The following is a 15,498-nucleotide window of genomic DNA, read 5'->3' as shown; positions in this document are numbered from 1 at the left end:
GTTTCCATCTCAAAACTGTTCTGAGCTGGCGGCAGCCCATGGTCTGTTCTTCCCAACTCCGTTTCCCAGAGACCAAGCCAAGCTGCCATCTGCCATCCAGGAGGAGCTGTGAATTCCTGAATGGACACAAAGAAGTAGCCTGGGACCCAGCTGGAGAAAGGGAGCAACCCAGAGGGCCCAGGGCCAGAGGGACGGACAGACAGACTCCGCTTTGTCTCCTAGACAATTCTCTTTAGTCCTCTGTCCTGGGGATTCAAGGCTGCCATCGCCAGGCACCAGCCTGGCCCGGAAGGGGCGGCTGCAGCGGTTTCCCTGGGCCCTGGGCTCATTTGGAGGAAGAGGCCCGCTTCTCTCTTGGGGCTGCGGACCCTGGCTGGGCCCAGGCCAGGAGGGGAGGGAGACATTGCGGAACTCTGAACCTGGGCCTGGATGTTTCAGACCGCAGGCGGGGAGGGGGCGGAAGGGGAGAGCCAGTCGCTGGTGTGCCCAGGCCTGGAGGGGGGCCCAGGTGGTGGGCACAGGGCAGGTGGTCAGCAAGCTTAGGCCCCCTGCCCGAGGCTACCTGCAGAGATCCCAAGGTGGTGGTTTAGAAAGCACACCCCGCCCAGACCTGGCTGGTAGGAGCCTGAGGCTACTCCATCTTTAACCCTTTATTAGAGTGTAACTACCGGATCAAAATTGGGAAAAGAGTACGACAAGGTGTATCTTGTCATCCTGCTTGTTTAACTTACATGCAGAGTACATCATGCAGAATGCTGGGCTGGATGAATCACAAGCTGGAATCAAGATTGCCGGGAGAACTATCAATAACCTCAGATATATAGAAGATACCACTCTAATAGAAGAAAGTGAAGAGGAACTAAAGAGCCTCTTGATGGGGGTGAAAGGGGAGAGTGAAAAACCTGGCTTAAAACTGAACATTAAAGAAACTAAGATCATGGCATCCAGTCCCATCATTTCATGGCAAAAAGAGGGGGAAAAATGGGAACAGTTGAAAGGTTGTTGTTGAATCACGCGAATACACCGGGATTCTTGGCCCCCGGAGGAGAAGAATTCAATCCGGGGCCAGAGACGAGGCTTGATCGCTCGGAGCTTTTGTGTAATAAAGTTTTATTAAAGTATAAAGGAGATAGAGAAAGCTTCTGACATAGGCATCAGAAGGGGGCAGAAAGAGTACCCCCTTGCTAGTGTTAACAATGAGGTTATATAATCCAAAGAATGTCTGGAGGTTGTAAAGACCTCCTCCGACCTACTCCCATAATTTACATTTTAAGATAACACTGCCCTCAGGCAAGATACATCCTTGTAAAGACCAGGTATACTCCCATAGTTAACATTTTAAAATAACAGAAGGTTGAATCCAAAGACTGTCTTTAATCCAGAGACTGTCCTCAGGCAGGATACATTATTGTTATATAATCCTAAGGAATGTGGAGAAAGAAAAGTTTGTCCTTTCTTCCTCCTTGAGAATTCCAGACCCTTCTCTCCTTGGGGACCCCTAGACTCCCTATCAACCTGCCTAGGAAATGACTCTCTCACAGTGACAGATTTTATTTTCTAGGGCTCCTAAATCACTATGGATGGTGACTGCAGCCATGAAATTAAAAGACACTTGCTCCTTGGAAGGAAAGCTATGATAAATCCAGACAGCATATTAAAAAGCAGAGACATCATTTTGCTGATAGAAGTCCATATAGGCAAAGCTATGTTTTTTTTCAGTAGTCATGTATGGATGTGGGAGTTGGACCATATAGAAGGCTGAGCACCAGAGAACTGATGATTTTGAACTGTGGTGCTGGAGAAGACTCTTGAGAGTCCCTCCGATTGCAAGGAGAGCAAACCAGTCGATCCTAAAGGAAATCAACCTTAAATATTCATTGGAAGGACTGACGCTGAGGCTGAAGCTCCGATACTTTGGCCACCTGATGCAAAGAACTGACTCATTGGAAAAGACCCTGGTGCTGGGAAAGATTGAAGGCAAAAGGCAAAGGGCATGGCAGCAGATGAGATGGTTAGGTAACATCACTGATTCAATGGACATGAATCTGAGCGAACTCCAGAAAACAGTGAAGAACAGGGCAGCCTGGCATGCTGCAGTCCATGCAGCCGCACAGAGTCGGACACGACTTAGCAACTGAATAACAGCAACTACTGGAAATTGTGTGCCTTTCCTTAGGGCTGGAAGACTGAGCACACCCATGGGACCAGCACCTGGATCAGATCCCTTAATGATTCCAAGGGTAGCCACTGTCCTGGTTTTTATCTTCAAAGACTACTGTTGCCAGTTCTCGAAGTTTATGTAAGAGAGCCCGTCCTGTTTGGTGCCATGATTGTGATGTGCCCGCGTCTCTGAGTGCAAGGTATTCTCTGACTGGTTCTCTCTGCAGTCTAGTTCTGTTTGGGACCCTCTGCCTTCTATTTCCAAGGTACTCTGGATGGGCAGTTGGATGGTTTCCAGAACTCTCTTTGGGACCAGCCTCTCTCCTCTTCCAACTCTAATGCTGTAGGTTGGAGAACATAGAGTTTCAATATTGATTTCAGACATAGACTTCCATATTTAAAATATTTTATTAGATTTTAACAAAACTTTTTTTTAGCGAATGAACATTGTAGCCGGTCAAGCAGCCCAGAAATAGAAAAGAAGCAGTATTTCCCTTCTTCTCCCCAGACTCTCACTGGGGTTTCCTTTCTTATCTCCTGCTTTTCTAAACCAGCAAATTGTCTCCCACCCCTGGAATCGTGTGGCCTTTGGGCAGCCAAGGTCCTGGCTGGATTAACCCATGTCTCTGGAATCCATCTAACCCGAAAGCTCTGAAGGTTTTTTAAAAGACAGTGACTGTCCTGACTGGTTATGTTGAGTCTGAACAACGTAGTAAATGCTCAAAGATGATTGGTTATTTGGTTGCTTGCGAGCATCACCTGTTGCATTCAGGCTCTGCATTGGGTCCAGGTAGGTGAAGAGGAATCAGGGCCAGTCCCCTGGTTTGCAGTCTTGGGGCCGAGGCAGACCCAGAAGCACCCAAATATGGATCATCTGTGCTACAATAGGGGTCACACAGGCTGCTGTGGGAGTCCTGAGGAAAGAGCCACCTTCTTCCTGGGAAAGCTCCAGGAAGACTAGAGGGGGAAGGAGATTCCAAACAGGCAACCTAAGCAGTGGCCTTGAGGTGAGAGGGGGCAGTTTACAATCCAATCTGGATGGGGTTGTTATAGTAGTGCTCAAGCAAGACTTTTTCAGGAGAAGGGCCTTTTGACCTGGGTTCTGAGGGCTGAATAGGAGTTCACCAGCTAGAAAAGAGGAAAAGGGACTTTTAAGCAGAAGGAACAATGTGTGCAAGGCGTGATGACTGTGGACTATGGAGAGAGCTGTCCTGGGGTGAGGAGAAATTACAGGGAGTGAGTCAGGGATAGAAAACAAGGGAAGCAGATGCCCTGGAACACAGGGTCTTGTAGCCCATGCAGGAGCTGCCTGGTGATTTCTGTTCTTGGCCTTGGCACAGGTGTTTATGCTCTGGGTCCTCCAGGGCTTTACCCTGGCCAGTGGGGCCTGGGAGGGAGTCTTGGTGAGGCCAGTCCAGCATGGGAGGGATTGACATAGCTAGAGTTTAGGAGGCCTGGGGGTCATGGATGACTTGTGTCCAGGGCTGCTCTGACCCCTGGCCAGTGAGGTGGGGCTTTCAGGAGCTAGGAAAGGGCTCTGTTCCTCCTCTCCCTTCACCTCTGGCTCCACAGCCAGTCTTCCATCCAGGAGGGGGTGACCAGACGCTTCCTCCTACAGTGTGAAAGGCTGATGGCAGAAACTCTCCCATCAGGACCATGGACAGGGCTGAAAGGGTGGTGAGCGGATTGTCTAAACCTGTCTGGGTTGCAGTCAGCCGCACCACTTCTGAGTTGTGCCTCAGAATCCCTGTATAAAATGACAAGCATCACCTCGGCCCTGCTCAGTTTACAGCGTGCTTGTGAGGCTGGGAGAGGGGGAGGGAGCGGAAGCTTTGCGGGGAACTCTTAACACCAGCGACGGCTGCCTCTCGCCCGCCCGTGGCAGACATTGCTAATTCATCACTTAGGTTCGTTCTCAGAATTCTTTCAGCACAGCGCTCCAGGCAGGCTCTTATGGGTTGATCAGAACTGGTGTGTGAGCTGAAGTCCACGTGCTGCCTTTGCTGGGCTGGCGTTCATTCTGTGGCGCTGGGGTCAGGGGCCATCGCCGCGGTGTGGCACCTGGCACCGTCCAGGTGGGGCCCCTCACCCCCTGCCTGCTGGCCTCTTCCTCCAGCCCACTGCTCCTCAGCCTTGCCCCTGCACTGGAATCGCATGGGAAGTTTAAAAAAATTTTCCCCCCACCCCACTGATTCTGTTTTGTCAGGGACTTTTCAGATCTCCCCGGTGATTGTTAAGGGCAGCAATGCTAGCCCTGGCCCCTTCGTCCAGCCTGCTAGGTGACGGATGATGACGCTCTTGTCCTGGGTGGTGTTGGATTCCGGGGAGGGGAGTGGTGATGGCTCAGCGGAGATTCAGCTCATGTCACCTCCATGCTGGCGTGTTAACAGAGGGTCTTTGTCCATGCAAAGCTTCTTCTTTCCTTACTTAGACACGTTAGAGCACCTCTTCCAGAGCTGATGGAGGAGGCAGAGAGGGGTCCGTGTGCATACGTGCCTCCTGTGCGCGGGTCACTTCACACACTGCGTCTCGCCACTGTCCTGTAGCCCAGGTCTTGAGGTTGGACAATCCCAGGCTGAAATCCTGGCTCCATCCTTTCCTAGCTGTCTTGAATCACTTCAGTTCAGTTCAGTCGCTCAGTCGTGTCTGACTGTTTGTGATCCCATGGACTGCAGCACGCCAGGCTTCCCTGTCCATCACCAACTCTCGGAGCTTGCTCAAACTCATGTCCATCGAGTCGGTGATGCCATCCAACCATCTCATTCTCTGTTGTCCCCTTCTCCTCCCGCCTTCAATCTTTCTCAGCGTCAGGGTCTTTCCCAATGAGTCAGTTCTCTGCATCAGGTGGCCAGAGTACTGCATCAGAAAGGTGATTTGATTTTCTGGACCTCAAAACCCCTTTGAATTTCTGTTTTCTCAGCTGTAAAGTGGGTTCAGTAATACCATGAAGGATTTATAGTAAGAGAATCATCAGTATCAGTCATGGGTTGATGTGTACTGAGTGCTGTGCACAGATTAACCCATTCCATCCCTTTGGGATCCCCAGGGTGGGTGCTGATAACACCCCCATTGCTCAGATGAGAAAGGTGAGGCCCAGAGGGCTTTAGTAACTTGTCCACGGACGCGCGGGCTGATAAGGGATGGGGCTGGGGTTGAAGGAGTAGGGACTGGAAGGGTTTTGAAGTTCATGGAAGTAAAAGGCAAGAAGGGACTTTTTAAAGAAATGTATTTACTTATTTGCTGTGCTGGGTCTTAGTCGCATCATGTGAGATCTTTCGTCGTGGGGCACGGACTCTGTAGCTGGGGCTCTCGGGCTTAGTTGCTCCGAAGCGTGTGGGATCTTAGTTCCTCAACCAGGGATCGAACCTGCGTCCCATGCATTGCAGGGCAGATTCTTAATCACTGGACCGCAAGGGAAGTCCCCTGAGAAGGGACTTTTAAAGTTAATTCCTGTGCGAACCCAGCAAGAAAAGAGAGTGGTAGAGAAAGCCTCCATCTTCTGGGAGAATTCATGACAGTCGTGACTCGGATGTTGGCAGAAATTCGCGCCCTCACTTTTTCCACCTGAGCAATGGGGATGTCATCAGCACCCTCCCTGCTCCTGGGGGATTCTGAGGCCAGTGTGGCGTGGTCTCAGGAGGGGTGTGGGGCATGTTGCTGGATAACGGACAGAAGGTCCTCATTGTAAAGCAGCTGAGACCTTTGTCCGACTTGTCTTGTGTTTGTGTTCTGGGTAGGGCAGGACTCGTACGTGGTCCCCGAGCCCAGTGTTGATGGAGTGGCTCGGTCCTCCCAGCTGCTTACAGTGAGATACGGGAGGAGAGAAATGAATCGAAGAAGCAAAAAGCAGCTGGGACGTAGATATTTGGAGAGTTCTCCGCCTGTCCATACGTTAGTTAAATAGCGGGCACATGTTCAGAAGGGAACGCTGCGGATGTGGCCCGCGGACCATTCGTGAGGGGGTTAGTGTCGATGGGGACCGTGGGCCCATCTGCCTCTGCCCTGAAGCCAGGGACAGAGTCCTCCCAGCCGGGGCAAAGGCGTGGAGGAGGGCTGCACGCGGGCGCTGTTGCTTGGGAAGAGGGAAGAGCCACGAGTGGAGGCGGTTCAGAGATCTTGGGGCGGGACTGGCTGCTCCTGTTTCCAAGGGTGGGGACGTCTCAGGGGTGGGGTGACCTGCTGAGCTGTGGGGGTGATGCTGTCACCCTGGGCCCCTGGAGGGCAGAGCATGGGACCAGAGAAGACATTGAGCCTGACGGTCTCAAGGAGCTTGCCTTGCTCCCCTTTGGACTTGCTTGGGCCCCGTCACCCCTTCTTCCTTCTTTTTTCCCAACTCTTAACAGATCCCTTGCTTTCATTTATTTAGTCTTGGCTGCGCTGAGTCTTCATTGCTGCTCAAGGGCTTTCTCTAGTTGCAGTGCTCGGGCTTCTCATTATGGGGGCTTCTCCTGGAGAATCCCGTGGACAGGGGAGTCTGGTGGGCTGCTGTCCATGGGATCGCACAGAGTCGGAAGCAACTTAGCATGCATGCATTGGAGAAGGAAATGGCAACCCACTCCAGTGTTCTTGCCTGGAGAATCCCAGGGACAGAGGAGCCTGGTGGGCTGCCATCTATGGGGTCGCACAGAGTCGGACATGACTGATGCGACTTAGCAGCAGCAGCAGCAGCTCTTGTTGCAGAGCTTGGAATCCCTTCCTTCTTTTTGGTATCTTTTTTTTTTTTTTTTTTTAATGGGAGTGTCTGTCCCGCGCCTATCCCACCATTGTATTTGGTTTCCCAGACTCACAGCTGGAGAGGAATTTTGCCTTGGAATGAATTGTACTTCCGTGTCTCACCCATGTCTGCCTTAGATGTTCCGTTCCACTTGACTTGCTCACTCTCTCAGTCGTGTCTGACTCTTTGCAACCCCGTGGACTGTAGCCCGCCAGGCTCCTCTGTCCATGGGATTCTCCAGGCAAGAATACTGGAGCAGGTTGCATTTCTTCCTCCATGGGATCTTCCCCATGCAGGGGACGGACGCAGGGATTGAACTCGCCTCTCCTGCATTGCAGGCGTTTTCTCTACCACTGAGCCGTCGGGGAAGCCCTTGGATGACGTTTCGATGAGACTTTGAATTTTGGGCTTTAGAGGTAATGCTGGGTTGAGTTGATACTTTTGGGGTTGTTGGGATGGAACGAATGTATTGTACATTCAAGAAGAACGTACGTTTGAGGGGCCTGCGGTGGTGTGCTATGGACACATGAGGAAGTTGTGTGGCAGCCCAGAGATGCTAAGATGTTTCCCGTGTCACACGGCAGCGAAGTGACCATGCAGGGACTTTCCACCCAGCTGTGTGTCTGGCTACAAAGCCCTGCCCCCACCAGCTCAGGGTGGGAGTTGCCCTCTGTCCTGGTCTCCTGGCAGCTCAGTTTGGGAGTCCTCCACAAGGAGGTAGGCTCCCTACTCCCATGAAATGCTGCAGCCACGTGGTCATCTAAGTGGCCGGGCTGGCCCCAGAACGCGGACTCTCTTCTCCAGAAAGGAGGCAGAAGGTCCATTTCCCTCCTTTATTTGAACCAGCAACAACTAGCTAGAAATGCTGACTCTGAAATTTCCTACAGTCTTGAAGGCTGCCAGCTCTGTTCCAGAGCATTCTAAATTTTCTCTCTGCATTTCAGCTGTTAAAAACGACTCCCTGGTCCCCGTACTGGGGAAACAGACAAGCTATGGCATGTCCACATGAAGGACTAGTTCTCAGCAATGAAAAGGAAGGAACCATTGACCCAGGCAACAGCATGGATGAAGCCAACCTGCTTTAAGCTGAGTGAAGAAAGCCAAACTCAAAAGACTGTGCCGGGGACAGAGGAAGAGAGGCTGGAAGGGGGTGGCCGAGAATAGTAGTGTTAGAGGGTCCATTTGCTCTTCATAGGAAACAGCTTTGTCTTAGATACAGTTTAAGCAGAAAAGAAGTAAATCCCTGTTTGGCATTCCAAGCACAGTTTCTTTTCATCTAAGAATACACTTGACTTTAGGCAATCAATTCTTTTTAGACAGTAAAAAAATATATATATAAATAAATGTCTGCAGGGCTTCTGTACGATCCCATGTATGAGGCTCTGGAAATGGGAAAGCTACAAGGGGTCAGAGAGCAGAGCAGCGGCTACAGGGCTGCAGAAAGGGACGGGGCAGCGGGAGGCAGGAGGGCGTTCGTGGGGGGTGATGGACCTTTTCTTTCTCTTGGTTATGGCGGTGGTTATACAGCTCTCTCCATTTACCTAAACTTATATAAAGACGTGCTGCGAAAAGGGGAAATTTTACTGAACCTAAATGGAAAGGAAAATTAAAAAGAAACAGTGAGTGCATTGTCCTCTTCAAAATGCCTGCCTGGAGGTTTATGAAGGAAGAAAAAGAACGCCACAAGGAGTTAAAGAAACCATTTCTTGCAGGCTGTGGGAACTCTGTGTCTTGGGTCTTTGCCCCTGGCCCCTCTCCACTCTCCCGACCGCATTCAATAGTGGCAGCCCCGGGTGAAAGACAAGGAAAGTTTTGTGGAGCCCAGAAATAAATAAATAAACTGCCCCATCCTGGTCGCCCTGGCAACCGTGACATCACCCTCGGACCAAGTGGCTGGCACCTCGGGGGGCTCGGTGTTTGTTAAAGGGGCAGGGGAGAGGGCAGTCCCGGCTACAGGTAGGGGAGACTTGGTTTCCCGCTCAGGAGAAAGGTGTCAGCTCTCCCCTTCACAGCTCGCCTCGGAGTCCCGGCCCCCAGCCCAATCAGAGCGGGGTGTAGACTAGCACCGCCTCTCTGGGGGCTCTGGGGCAGAGTCTGCCAAAGGGAACACCGTGTGTCCCTGGGTTCGTGTCTCTGGGAACGGATGGACACACACTTTGTGGCTTAATTGTTATATTATTTTTTTTGCCACGTTGCGCTACATACGTGATCTTAGTTCCCCAACCAGGCATCGAACCTGTGCCTCCTGCAGTGGAAGCAGAGTCTTAACCAGTGGACCGCCAGGGAAGTCCCCACAGTTAGTGGCTTAAAGCAACGGGAATCGGGCCCCGGTTTGGCTCCCTCTGGAGGCTTGCGGATGCACCTGCTCCGGGCCTCCCTCCCAGCTGCTGCCGGCTGCCGGCGCGTTCAGTGTGACGCTGCCCCAGGCTTGTCTCTGCCCTGTCTGCTCTCTGTGGCTCTCCTCTGCTTACAAGGACACCTGTCATGTTGGATGAGGGGCTCACCCCCCTCAGTGTGACCTCATCTCAGCTGATTACATCTGCAGCTCTTTACAAATAAGTCAGATTCCGAGGTCCTGGGGGGTCAGGACTTTAGCACAGGAATTTTGGGAGGACTCAATTCAGCTGTTATAACGCTCTTTTTTGTTGTTTTTTTTTTTTTTTTGCTTTAGTGGTGTAGATCCAGCATACGGGAGGTACTCAGCAAATGCTAAGTGGACCCACGCAGCACGCATTGGGAGCGCAGTCTTAACTGCTGGCCCGCAGGGCAGTGTCCCGCACCTAGCGTGGACACAGCGCACAGTGGTGCTTTATAAATGCTCTGTACACCTTTCTGCACTGAGCCCTTTGTTCTGAACCATACCCTCGTTTCTCATGTTGGTGGCTCTTTCTAGTAATAATCGGGTTCCTGGGGTGGGGGGTTGTTTTCGGTGTTTAAGTGGAGTTTAACCCCCCTGGTGGATGATTCTTGGCAGAGTCCAAGGTGAACCGCCCGCTTGCCCGACTCTGAGCCGGTGAGGTTCTGCCTGCAGCTCTCATCCCCCAGCCCCCATCCCCCTGCCAGCCTGGCCTGGAGACGCCTGCAGGGAGTCCTGTTGGTCAGGTGCACCGTCCCGTCCCACTTGGGTGATGTCGTTTCCTGACTCTGCCCTGGGGCGTCCCCTCCGAAAAGCAGGGGTCGTGATGGCTCTGTGGGCCGGTGGAGCTCCTGTGAGGAGGAGGAGAGAGACTGGGGCAGACAGAGGCGGGGCTGGGGCTTGGAAGATTCTCTAAAGACACCAGAACATCAGGAATGTTTCTTGTTGGAACTTCTGGGAGACCTGGGTTCTATCCCTGGGTTAGGAAGATCCCCTGGAGAAGGGAATACTATCCACTCCGGTATTCTGGCCTGGAGAATTCCACAGACTGTGTAGTCCGTGGGGTAGCAAAGAGTCGGACAGGACTGAGCGACTTTCACTTTCACTTTTCCTGGTGGTGCGATGATTAGGACTCTGCACAGTCGCTGCAGGGGCCACGGGTTCGATCCCTGCTTGGGGTAGTAAGATCCCGCATGTGGCCAAAAAAAGTTTTTTTAAAAAGGAATGTTTACTGTTAAGATAAAGTCACCTGGCCATTCCACCTGTGGATCAATGCCCAGCAGAAATGAGTGCGTATGTTCCCTACCATGAACGCTCACAGCAGAGTTACCATAACAGCCTCAAGTTGGAACGTCCACCTCCAGTAGATGGGATAAATGAATTGTGGTTTGCTCACCTGGCAAAATAGTCTATTGCTATGAAAGCAACCAATTATTGCATCTGACAAAAGTCTCGCTGAGCGCAAGGAGCCAGACCCAGAGGGAGTGTGCTGTGTGATCCCACAGATGGGAAGATCAAGAACCGGCGAGACTAGTCTACAGTGGCAGTGTGTGTGTGTCGGGGGCGGGTTCCTTGAGGGGTGGTGCCCTGGGGAAGGGGCGTGAAGGCACTTTCTAGGGCCTGGGAAAGGACCTCTGGGTGCTCTGGGTGGTGGTCACATGGGTGTGTGTCTGTGTAAAATCCATGGAACTGCACCCTGGGGAGCTATAGACCGTGTATCTGTGACACATAAAGAAAATTAAAAATAGGAAATGAAAGAGCATGCTACGCCCCAGGATTTATTTATTTATTAATATTTTAGCCATACTTCATGACTTGCAGGATCTTAGTTCCCTGACCATGGATTGAACCTGGGCTGTCGGCAGTGAGAGCAGAGTCCTAATCACTGGACTGTCAGGGAATTCCCTGCAACCTGATATTTAGCAAATGTGACTTTGGGGATTTGGCTCAAAATGCTGGATAGTCCAAAAAGGTGTAATAGAGAGAGTGAGGGGAGGGGAGGGGAGCCAAGGCGGGCCCTCCCCACCAGCAGAGCCGGGGGCCCCTGGGCTCTGTGACCAGGGCTGCTGCCGGCTGCCTCCACCCAGCTGCCGGGGATTGTGTGTCTCCCCCCAGGTTCATGAACCACCGGGTTCCCGCCCACAAGAGGTACCAGCCCACGGAGTATGAGCATGCTGCCAACTGTGCCACCCACGCTGTGAGTCTCGGGGGGGCTGTGCGGCACAGGAGGGGCCGGGAGGCAGCCTGTTGCCCTTGGAGTCAGTGTTCTCATCCCACGGTGGTGACCCGAGGGGCCTGCCCCTCAGGGGGATCCCGAGGGAAGGTCATGTGGGTAAAGGACTGTGGCTCTGAGCGCGCCTCTCTTTGGCCTTAAGAACCTTCAGTGGGTCCCTAGTACCTGGTACACCGTCCGGGCTCGGTAGAAGCTCCCAGATACAGGTCTTAGCCTGAACGTCGCCCCACCTCCCCGTGCCGTGATCTTGCCCCCAGGCGCCAGCACCCTGAATTCCACCCACTGTTTCCAAACTAGAAGGCATGACCCAGTGTCTTTGCACATGCTGTTCCCGGGGCCTGGAATACTTGCCATCTCCCCAACGAAATCCTGCTCTGGGCAGCGATCCTTACGCCTTTGGGCCCCTTTGAGGATCTTATGAAGATCCGGACCTACGCTGTCCAGCTTCATAGCCACTGGCCTCGTGCAGCTGAAATACGGCACGTCTGAACTGAGGTGTGCTGTGAGTGCAGACTACATGGCAGCTTTTTAAGATGCAGCGTGAAAAAAAGAATGCAAGATATCTTAGTTCTTTTTATATTAATGATGTGTTGAAAGGATACTTTGGATATATCGGACTAAGCAAAATATATTAATAAAGTCAAATATATTAAAAATTAATATATTAACAATATATTGAAATGTTATGTTTAAATATAATTTACATAAATTATTTATTAATAAAATATATCAATATATTAATAAAGCAAATATATTAATAAATGTATTTTTTCATTTTTAAAATGTGGCTACTGGAAAATCTAAAATTACCTGTGCTGGGACTTCCCTGGTGGTCTGGTGGCTAAGACTGTGTGCTCCCAGCACAGGGGGCCCCGGGTTCGCAGCAATGAGGATTGAAGATACCGAGTGCCGTGACTAAGACTTGGCACAGCCACATAAATAAGTTAAAAAATAATTAAAAATAAAATTTGCTGTGCCACCTGCATTGTATTAAGTAGTTTTGTCGGCTGGAGCTGCTGTAGAGTCTGTCTCCAAAATAAGTGCTCCTAACACACAGAATCAGACAAACTCTTTTGGAGACTCTGTACTCCCCACCCCCTGCCCAGTGCTTTGGAGAACTCTGAGATTTCTCAGAGAAACCAACGGATAAACCAAGATTTGAAGAGTAAGTTTTCCAGGTAGACATTGTGGGGAGGGACGTCTTCGGGGAGAACCCCGTGGGCATCAGTGTGGTAGGGTGAAGCATCATGGCCAGTCTAGGGTGCTCGAAGCCGGGTTAGCAGCGGACATGCAGGATGGGGGCGGCGGCCAGAGACGCGTCCTGAAGACAGGAGATCTTGGCTTCCTGTTTTACTGCTACATTGTCTAGAGCTATGCTGTCCAGTATGGTTGCCACTGTCCTGGTGTGGCTGTTGGATTCAAAGTTGAAGCCAGTTAAGATGACAGAAAATGAAAACGGCAAGTCCTTAGTGGTACAAGCCACATTTCATGTGCTTGGTAGCTGTGTGGGCTTGGAGGCTTCCATCCTGGACCGTGCAGGTCTAGACCCTTCCCTCTGTCACGGGAGTTCCGTCGGGCAGTGTAGGTCTAGACCCTTCCCTCCACCACGGGAATTGTGTGGGGCAGCGCAGGTCTAGAACCTTCCCTCCATCACAGGGAGTTCCGTCGGGCAGCGCAGGTCTGGAACCTTCCCTCCACCACGGGAGTTCTGTGAGGCAGCACAGGTCTAGAACGTTTCCACCACTGTAGGGAGTTCCGTCGGGCAGCGCAGGTCTGGAACCTTCCCTCCACCACAGGGAGTTGTCGGGCAGTGCAGGTCTGGAGAAGACGCGTGGGGGTCTCCCTGGGGCTCTGCACTTGCCTGGCCCCCGCTCCAGAGGCAGGCCTTGCAGCACCACCCCCTCCCTGCCTCCAGCTCTGGATCATCCCCAGCATCCTCGGCAGCTCCAACCTCTACTTCCTGTCGGACGACGACTGGGAGGCCATCTCCGCCTGGATCTACGGCCTCGGGCTCTGCGGGCTCTTCGTGGTGTCCACCGTGTTCCACACCATCTCCTGGAAGAAGAGCCACCTCAGGTGCCTGCTGCCCAGCCCACTGGTGGGGGCATGCGCGCGGCGGGGTCACCAGGGCTGGGGCCCACAGCGGGCCGAGGTGGGGCAAGATGCCTCGGGCTGTGCTTGGCTGAGCAGAGAGGGGCCCAGGATGGAAGGCCTTGCGCCACGTTTGCTTCAGGCCGGCGGGGTTGAGTCCCCCCGGGGGACCCCCTCACCCTCAGAAGACTCGTTTGCTGCCCTCTGAGCAGCCGAAAGAGCAAGCCCCTCACTCCCAGGTCGTTATGAGGGACCCTTAACTGTCACAGTAACTGCCTGTTTCTGGGCACCCCTAGGTTCCAGGCACTCTGCAGCTGTCACTTTGGATCTCTCCAAAAATTCTGCAGTGTAGGCATTAGCATCCTGGATTTTAATTTTGATTTGTTTTGTGGTAAATAAGCACGGTGTAAAATTCACCATCTTGACGGTTTCCAAGTGTACCTCCAGTGGCATTAAGCACATTAACGCTGTTGTACAACCATCACCACCATCCATCTGCTGAATATTTTCATCTTCCCAAACCGAGGCCCTGTCTCCATTAAACACTAACACCCCATCTCCTCCCGGCCCCCGGCACCGCCCTTCTACTTTCTGTCTCTATGAGTTGTCTGCTCTGTGCACCCCGTGTAAGTGGGGTCATATACTGCTTACCCTTTTGTGAGCACAGCATCCTCAGAGCTCACCCTCGCCACAGCAGGTGTCAGAGTCGCCTTCCTTCTCCAGGCTGAAGCATGTCTCACTCTGCGGTTGGACCGCACTTTGTTGATCCATTCAGCTGTTATGGACACTTGGGGTGCTTCTGCCCTTTGTCACCGGCTTCTCTGAGACATCCCGGGGCTCATCCACGTGGCAGCTTACAGAATCCTGGTTTTTGTGGATGGCGACTCTGAATGTGGAAGGTGACGGGACATGCTTAAGGTTACCTCGCTGGTCGTGGCCAAGCCAGAACTGATTGCAGGACTCCAGGGCCCCCACAGAGTGAGGGGACTCTCTGGTCCGTTGCAGCAGCTGCAGTGATCACTGGTCCCCATGTCCCCATGCCCCTCCTGCCCCCCAGAAGCCCTGCGACTCTGCTGTATCCCACCAGTCCTGTCCCCATTGTTTCCGTGGGTCCTGGTGGACCCCACTGTATGAGAGTCCTGTGGCTGCTGTAACAAATTCCCACACACGGAGCATCCTGAAACAACAGGAGCTTAGCCGCTCACGGTCTAGGAGGCCAGAGTCTGAGATCAGCAAGTCAGTGGGGCCACGTCTCCAGGGGAGGACCCTGTGTTTCCTCCTCCAGCTTCTGGTGGCTCCCCGGTTCCCCGGCTTGTGGCAGTGTCACGCCAGTCTCCGCCTGTCCCCATAGGCCTCCTTCTGTGCCTCTGTGTGTCCCAGGCCCCCTCTCCTTTTTCTTCTAAAGACACCCGTCCCTGGGTGGGGGCCCACTTGTCAGCGGTGGGACCGTGCTGCCCTTCAGTGTGACGTGGTGGATGAAGTCGTGGCCCTGCCCCCCTAGGTGGGGTTAAAGAGGTCATGCTTAAGAGCTTTGCACGGTGCTCTGATTACAGAATGTGCTCTGTGCATGTCAGCTGTTGTCACTCCCTGTATTTCTAGGGAGACATGCGGTTAGCCCAGCATCAGATAGAAACGCTGGCCACGTTTAATGAGGGCCGCAGTGGCCAGACTGAATCACAGTTTGTATTCGTTACCTACTGGGACCTCTCCGGAGAAGGCAGTGGCACCCCACTCCAGTACTCTTGCCTGGAAAATCCCATAGATGGAGGAGCCTGGTAGGCTGCAGTTCATGGGGTTGCTACGAGTCAGACACGACTAAGCGACTTCACTTTCATTTTTCACTTTCATGCACTGGAGAAGGAAATGGCAACCCACTCCAGTGTTCTTGCCTGGAGAATCCCAGGGACGGGGGAGCCTGGTAGTCTGCTGTCTATGAGGTCGTAC

The 15,498-nt window shown here is 52.6% G+C and overlaps 1 protein-coding gene across 2 annotated transcripts in view; it reads left to right on the top strand.

The window, feature by feature from the left end:
* MMD2 (monocyte to macrophage differentiation associated 2) overlaps nucleotides 1-15,498 on the top strand; it is a 69,685-nt gene that overhangs the window by 21,490 nt on the left and 32,697 nt on the right. For both annotated transcript variants that reach the window (XM_086373781.1, XM_086373782.1), the window contains exons 2-3: nucleotides 11,346-11,427; nucleotides 13,379-13,539. In XM_086373781.1, coding sequence (XP_086229907.1) covers nucleotides 11,346-11,427; nucleotides 13,379-13,539 — 243 coding nt within the window. The remainder of the gene's footprint in view (nucleotides 1-11,345; nucleotides 11,428-13,378; nucleotides 13,540-15,498) is intronic.

The sequence above is a fragment of the Bos grunniens genome, chromosome 25 (genome assembly GCF_055505025.1).
Source record: "Bos grunniens cultivar Pamir isolate PY7600 chromosome 25, Bosgru_T2T1.0, whole genome shotgun sequence".
Lineage (NCBI taxonomy): Eukaryota > Metazoa > Chordata > Mammalia > Artiodactyla > Bovidae > Bos > Bos grunniens.
This window is presented reverse-complemented; position numbering and strand designations above follow the sequence as displayed.